Genomic DNA, 8,120 nt, shown 5'->3' on the forward strand with positions numbered 1-8,120 from the left:
AGGACCTTCGGGGTGAGCTGCCCCCGAGTTTCTTCGAGTCCAAATGTCATGACTATATATTCAAACAAGCCCATTGAACCTGGTACTCGAATGCAGTCTTGTGTATATCTTCTGGATATTGTCAACATAAAGTAATATAACAAGTGCAATATGCAAGTATGTAGGAATCAATGCACAGTTAACACAAGTGTTTGCGTTTTTTTTTAGATAGAAGCAAATGGGTAAACTGACTCAACAATAGAAGTAGAAGAAATGCCCTTCGCAGAGGGAAGCAGGGATTAAATCATGTGCTAGAGCTTTTTAAGTTTTGAAATCATATAGAGAGTATAAACGTAAAGTTTTGAGAGGTGTTTGTTGTTGTCAACGACTGATAGTGGGTACTCTAACTACCTCATCAACCAGACTTTCAAGAGCGGCTCTCATGAAGGACGTTCTCTCTACCAGCAAGGTAGATCATCCCTCTTCTCTTTTGTCTACACATGTACTTTAGTTTAGTTTTTTTTTTAGATGACACTCCTCCCAACCTTTGCTTTCTCAAGCCATGGCTAACCGAATCCTCGGGTGCCTTCCAACAATCACATACCGTGAAGGAGTGTCTATTTTCAAAATGAAGTTGATTACTTGATGAATCAAAGCAAAACATGTGAAGAGAATTATTAATGCAAGTTAATTAATAGGGGCTGGGAACCCCGTTGCCAGCTCTTTTTGCAAAGTTATTGGATAAGCGGATGAAGCCACTAGTCCATTGTGAAAGTCTGTCAAAAGTAAATGACAAGATCGAAAGATAAAACACCACATACTTCCTCATGAGCTATAAAACATTGACACAAATAAGAGATAATAGCTTTTGAATTGTTTAAAGGTAGCACATGAAGTATTTGCTTGGAATGGCAGAGAAATACCATGTAGTAGGTGTATATGGTGGACACAAGTGGCATAGTGTTTGGCTCAAGGATTTTGGACGCATGAGAAGTATTCCCTCTTGATACAAGGTTTAGGCTAGCAAGGTTGTTTAAAGCAAACACAAGTATGAACCGGTACAGCAAAACTCACATAAAAGACATATTGAAAGCATTATAAGACTCTATACCGTCTTCATTGTTGTACCTTTTATCATTATATCGAAGCCGATCGCTTGAACCGGCCTCCTCTCCGTCCTTGCCATGGCGGTAAACAGAATGAGCTACCATGTAGTTAACTTCCCGGCGCAGAGCTCTGGTCCGTTTTTCTGAAGGGGTGGACAGATCCACTTGGTCGAGGGCGCCCTTGGCTGTAAAGCCGTTCCACCTGATGCCATGAGAACGGGTCTTCGAGAAAGAGCCGATGAGGTCGGCTTCGAGGACTGCCTTGATCTCGCCATGTTTCTTCTTGAGCTCATCAGGCAGATCCTCGTACTTGACCGGAGTGCTTTCCGCCATCTCAGATGTAGATGGCTATGCGGTGGATGTAGAAGATCGTCCCACCGGGCGTGCCAGAATGTGTTGACCGCCAAAACCCACCGCCGGGCAGCGACGGTCAGCACTAGTAGAGCCGGGAAGAGCCTAGAGCTGCGGCTGGCCGAGACCCCTCCGAGCGACGGCCCGCAATGCTCTTACGGTCACACGCGGCGATGCGAAGTGCAAGGGCGTGCCACCGACCTATACCTGGTCAGGAAGGTGATGGGGAATGCCTCGCTTAGTTCCTGCATGGCATACACGTAAACGTTAAATACGAGCCTCGATCGGCTCTCAGGTTATCCTGTGAATCGGCTCAAAGAGCCGATCCACCCATGATCCGTGTGGGGTGCACGAATACTTGGTGATCCTGCTTGATCAAGATAAAGCTAATGAGATCTACGACGATTTAGGGTTTTCACCGCATAATCGGATCATCCTACTCCGGAGTTGGGCCTCGCGGCCACGCACGGTGCTCATAAGCCGATCCTAAACAAGGCCAAAGAACCAACAATGTAGTTGATCCACGGAACATCTTGTTTAGGACCTGCGAACGCCACCCTACATGCCACTGGATCCTCCCCCCCTTTGTAAGGCCTAACTATTGCAGATATTAAACTAATCCTTGCAGAGCAAGGAGCAATCGTAACGGATCAGATCTACTAAACGATGAACAAGCAGGGTGCCGCCCCCATGCCTGAGATAGGCATGAGGACGGCTAGATATGCAAGGGTTGCACTACGTAAGCATGTTTATACGAAGGACAATGCTAACCCTAACACATCTATGATAACTACGTTGCCCGCCATCAAAGACGCTTCAGTACGGGCAACGCATGAACAACGTGGAGCTTGTGCTGCCTAGATCGCAAGATGCGATCTAGGCGAGCATGTCGCTACCTGATTGAAACCCTCGAGACGAAGGAGTTGGCGATGCGCCGAGATTGGTTTGTTTTGGGGTGAACGTTGTGTTGTTGTTTATTCCATAAACCCTAGGTACATATTTATAGTCCAGGGGACTTTCTAATTGAGGCGTGCACCTACCGTGCACGGGTAAAACCCTAACTTCTAAATTAAGATGCGATCTACTATAATACAGATACAGGGGCAATTTAGCCCAAACTTGGTACACAAGGCCGATTCACGTATTTCTTCCATGTATATTCTTCAAACCCATCTTGATCGCGGCCCACCTCTGATCCGGTCAAATTCTGGTGATAACAACTTCAGGTGTTGTCACGGTGGTGGTTGTATTGTTGTTGCTAGGTCTAAAAGGCTGTAGCGAGACTTTTATTTCTTAGTTTTCTTTTCTCTTTTTTGGCTGTGCGCATTTGTACTGCCATTAGGGTGGGGCGTTGTTGCAGAGGCTGGGTGTAATTGGTATCTTTTGATATTAATATATTCCCTTTATCGAAAAATAAGGATAAAGATAAATTCCTAGCTGATTTCGTTGAAGTATTAGGGTGTAATTCTTATCCTTTTCTTTTTGGTGGCGACTTCAATATCATTCGAAAAACTTTGGAAAGGAACAAGCCTAAGAGATTGAATAAGTGGTCTTTTTATTTTAATGCAACTAGCAAGGAGGCCCTCGCAAATGCGAGGGCATCATCTTTAGTTAGTTGAAAGTGTTCGATGAATAAAAACATAGTTATGTGGATATCACAATATTTCTCTCTATGCGATAAGAAAAAAAAATTGTACGACTATTAGAAATGATATGGTAAACATAATTAAAGTCTCACATAGGTTGTTAGCATCGAATGGACATAAGACCGTAAAAAAAAGTTAAACATTACAAGTGACGCAAGATATGGACAAATATGTTTTTAAATTGTACAATGGATGTAGTTATGCAAGTTGAAATATGTACGTGTTACTTTATCAGACTTTGACGCATCATTAGTGACCCCATATTTTCCGTGGTGGCACATAAGCCCACATTATGATGAAGCAAAGAGGAGGTTGATGGCATGAGCTAGCGGGTCATCTTTGCGGTGCAACATCATCGCGAGCATGCAGTGGTCCTAGCGCATCTCCAAAGCGCCAATAAGGGGTTGACAAGATCACACAATGAAACAATCATCAAAAGAAGTTAAACATTACAAGTGCTACAAATGTGTATGTTTAATTGTACAATGGATGAAGTGGTGTAAGGAGAAATATGTACATGTTACTTTGTTTGGACTTGCATCACGGTGGCCCCTTATTGTCTATGGTGGCACAAAAGCTCGCCGTAGGAAAAAAGCAGAGAGCAGGTCGGTGGAATGAGCTAGTGGGCCATCTTTGCAGTGCAACATCATCGCCAAAGGATGAAGCGGTCCTAGTGCATCTTCAAAGAACCAAGAAGGAATTGAAGGTATAACACGATGATACTATCAGCAACAACAATAATGGTGCTCCCAAACATAGGATGATTAAGTTGGCATCAAAGGATAGCTATGTCACATCAATTTAGATCTATAGCCCTGGACCAATTAAAAGAGATTAATAGTAAGTCAATTTTCTAAATTGTAACCATAAATTATGGATCTACTGGTGAAAACAATTATAATAATGAGAATTAACTTTTTGAGAGAGATGAGGATCAAATTGATGTGTGTAGTTTTGGTTAATAAGTGGGCGACTCAGCCTGGATCATGGTGTCCACTATCCACTGACCGGCCACACTGGTCGATGAATATTTGACTCACACACAGTAACATGATTATACTTTTGTAAGGATATAAATATGATCAAGTTTTATTTTATAGAAGTAGAGGTGGAGGTGTGTGCACCGTGCACTTAAATATAGTCACGTGAATTTTTAAGAACTCGTGCGTGAGAGGGACTCAGGTCCTTGCCTTTCAACGTGAGATAAGCCACCAAATCAACCCTGTATTTCTACCAAGTAATAAACATGGGTACACTAACGTGATAGTTTTATACGTCTAAATTATATGCATCACAAATGTCTCAAGACTATCTGATCTTATAGTATACTTTTGATTTTACAAACAAACGTGATTTCACCTCTGATAAAAGCTGCAGAAGGTACTCTGTCCAATCTATAATAAACGTCAGGGTTTTAGTTTAAGTTTAGCAAAAGCTCCAATGCTTCATGGATCGGATCGGAGGGGGTACAAAATATTTCTCTGGCCCAACCACCCGTCATCCCTTTCCTCACCTCATAAAACATCAATTCTAGTAAGTAACAAAAAAAACAGAAGCACAAATGTCCTTTCTTCTCTGAGCGCTGATGCTCGAAGCGTGCCGTGTAGTACTCCTTATTAAAGCACGAGAAGATTATGGACACACCGCGCACGGCACAGATATGGCTAACATAAACGTTCTTTTCGTTTTGTCTTCATCCAAGTCGTTGTAGTATAGTGGTAAGTATTCCCGCCTGTCACGCGGGTGACCCGGGTTCGATCCCCGGCAACGGCGTTCGATTTTTGTCCTTTTTTTTTGTCGGTCATTAACGGCACGAGGTCGAGCAGACAGTGAGCTTTTGGACGAGCATAGCGAAGCGTGTCGCTCGCATGTACATTGTGACTGTCTCTGCGTCGTGCCCAACGTTTTTTCTATATAAAAAAGGACAATCAAGGCTTGCCTCCATTACATGTGTTCTTATTTGGCTGACACGAGTCCCAGAGTGTGCTGAAACAATGGGCGCTCACGTTCCTGGAGACTGACTTCTCCAGCCATGGCGCACACCCACTGTGAGCTTGGTGGAAGCCAACGGCGGACAAGGAGACTTCCTGCCGGCTAAGCGGACTTGGATCTTCTCATGAACTACCACAAGAATGGAGTTTCATATCCTCTGTTAACATCTAAACATGGTAGCCACAGTAGTCGAATGCGGATGGCGGACAAAAACAACGCAGTCCAGACATTATGCCACCATTGTACAAACAGTACAGTACATCTCTTGCTATAAAAGAAAAAATACAGTTACATCTCTTTTTCTTCTTATAGCACGCAGATGGCCCCGGGGTATATAGTCATCGGTACATCACCACTTGCTAAGTAATGGCACACAGATTCTATCACAGGATTCACGATTTGCTATAAGGTTTGAGTATCATGCTAAGAAATGGTGGCATGAAACGATCCTCTTTATTTGTCCTACCTAGGAGGCTTCCAGCCTCTGGATAAATATCCCCAATTGACTGACCACAGCTCCGTCTTCCTCTAGATTTAAACAACTTGGATGCGAATCACACTGAAGGATCTCCACCTCACTGGCACTTTTTTGCTTTTGATCGAGATGCGTCCTTCCTCATTGTCCAAAATGCTGCGCGGTATCGATTCTGCAGCTCAACGTAGTACAAATAAGATTGGTTGCCACACATAAACTGAATTCAAATGGGATTAATATAAGTTTACCTGCATCATTGATGCCATATTTGCTGTGTAAGTGGTATCTATCATTCTCTCCACCTGTAAATTGCATGTCAATAAAATATGTGGAAACAGTGAGAGTCCATCTATAGTGCATAAGCCCTCACCTCCAGCACAAATCCATAATGGTAAGCCACCCTTTTCACGTCTTCCAAACTTAGTTCGATAGACATATCCTGAGTGCAAGGAGACAAATTATATCAAGTCAATGATAATGCCACCTTCAGTCAGTATAACTAAAACTAATGAGGATCAACAAATGAGTAATTACATCATCTGGTCCATAGGAATCAGCAAAGTGATACAGAAGTGGACCCATGTTTACCCAGACCTGTTGATTCAAATTGACACAATTACTTAGTGCTTACAGTAGATAGAGAAACAGATATAATGGCACTGGAGAAACAACTTTACTAAATAATGAACTTCCCTACAAATCAGCTCACAAAATAACACAGGTAGTACTTGTTCTCATGAAGAACAAGCTATTGTAATTAGAATCTTAGAACAAGAGACCTCACCCCACCATCCTTGAGAAGTTTTGATATAATCTCAATGTATTCAACAATATTGTGTGCCGTATCCAGGAAGAAGCAAGTTACAACAGCATCCCATGCAGCTGGAAGAACAGATAAAATTGTAAGAATGCCAAGACAGAAGTTATCCATTACGCAAGTACATACTACAAAATGAAACAGTGAACAGAGAAATGCAAGAATATTGAACTCCAAAAAAGACTTCGACTTAATTTCATCCATGAGTAAAGTAATAGCATGCATTAATAGCCTACATGATTTCGTATGGGATGTGCTTCAGTGCTATCAAAGTTACTAGGGTTAAATGCAAAGCAAAGTAAGGCTTGTTTTGCAACCACCCAGACACCCACTACACTAGCAATGTTCAAAATATCGGCCGACACAACTTTTATTTGGTCAGTTTATCGCTGCTCATAGGGTCACCATGTCGAATACATCTGTACATTGAGCTAGTTGGCCAGGGCAATTAGTCGGATCAGACACGCCGATAAACCAAGAGATTCCCAATTAACCGGTGTTCCCTGCCACTGCGCAGATTCTTGGCGCCAGCTCCCAGTCCTCGCCCACCATCGCTTGCTCTCCACATAGCCACCCTCCCTGAGCACAAGCTCCACCACCTGGAGCTGCTCTCTGCTGACATCCCCTGCTCCAGGAGCTCGAGCCCATCTCCAGGGATCAAGGGATTTACACAAAAACTAATTTGTTATATGTTGGTTTGGTCCTAGTTAACTGGTCGTTTAGTGTCGGTCGACTAAACCAGTTAATCGGCCGATTACTCTCTACTTCCCAGCCGACCAAGCAGTTACCTCTTAAAGATTTCCTCATCATTGTTCACTAGTAAAATATTGTTTTGAGATGTTTCTATCGGTTTATGCACAACTCGTAATGCAATTTATTTATTATGTGAGTGGAAACCAAAACAAACAAGGTGCAGAATAAAACAATATTAAATATGCTTCCCACAAAAGCATACTTCACATGTACTAGTAACAAGAACACAACAGATTATGATCTGGTTCTTTCACCCAGTAGAATAAATCATCCTTTCCTTTGCTGACCGTAATTTAAAAATCAGACAACCTGACAAACAAAATCAGCACAAACTTTCATCTCATTTTAGGATACCACAAGAATAAATTTCTTCTGGCAAGATGCTGCTGTGCAATTATTAACATGTTTATATGCTTAGACAAGATGAGGGGATGGACTGATCCTAATGCAGGAGTGTCCATCTTTCAGTAAATAGGTAACCACACTGCTTCTAACAATCTAACCACCTAATTTCAGCCTCCTGCAGTTGCATGCCCACTTCTGGACAGAAACTACTCAACGGGCACGTGCTAGGATTGTAGAAAGCAGAAAACACAGTTAAGCTGATTCTGAAACAGCACATACGTCTTTAGTTTCGAAAATCATGTAAGGATACAATTTTTCATCAATAATGCACTTAAAACTAGAAGCTTTCTTGATCCATGGAAGAAAGTTAAGTCCCAATAGTGCAGGTAACAAATATGTGCACCGCAATCGGTTCAAATATTTGCATCATAAGTCAAAAGGCCCCAGAAATTTTAAATCATCTTGACTCCTGCTTTGTTTAGTAAAAATTCCATGTGTAGGAGAAGTGAGTGATCTTACATTCTTGGCTTTTTTCACTGTAGACCTCCACAAAATCTCCAGCGCACATAGAAAACCCTTCGGTTATCCCAGCACTGTAAATAGAACATAGGAGACAATGTGAGCTAAATATGCCAACATGAACCATACAAGCAGAT

At 42.3% G+C, this 8,120-nt stretch overlaps 1 protein-coding gene and 1 non-coding gene across 2 annotated transcripts; one reads left to right on the forward strand and one right to left on the reverse strand.

The window, feature by feature from the left end:
• Positions 1 to 4,783: 4,783 nt before the first annotated feature.
• TRNAD-GUC lies at positions 4,784 to 4,855 on the forward strand. The gene has a single exon. It is a non-coding gene; the product is annotated as a tRNA-Asp (tRNA).
• A 429-nt stretch (positions 4,856 to 5,284) lies between these two features.
• LOC124649915 (carnosine N-methyltransferase-like) lies at positions 5,285 to 8,058 on the reverse strand. Its single transcript, XM_047189482.1, has 6 exons — positions 7,984 to 8,058; positions 6,334 to 6,431; positions 6,084 to 6,143; positions 5,920 to 5,988; positions 5,798 to 5,851; positions 5,285 to 5,721 (listed from the first exon to the last, which is right to left on the reverse strand). The coding sequence occupies exons 1-6, from the start codon at positions 8,030 to 8,032 to the stop codon at positions 5,650 to 5,652; spliced, it is 402 nt and encodes a 133-aa protein (XP_047045438.1). The 5' UTR covers positions 8,033 to 8,058; the 3' UTR covers positions 5,285 to 5,649.
• Between the last annotated feature and the right edge of the window lie 62 nt (positions 8,059 to 8,120).

The sequence above is a fragment of the Lolium rigidum genome, chromosome 4 (genome assembly GCF_022539505.1).
Source record: "Lolium rigidum isolate FL_2022 chromosome 4, APGP_CSIRO_Lrig_0.1, whole genome shotgun sequence".
Taxonomy (NCBI): Eukaryota; Viridiplantae; Streptophyta; class Magnoliopsida; order Poales; family Poaceae; genus Lolium; species Lolium rigidum.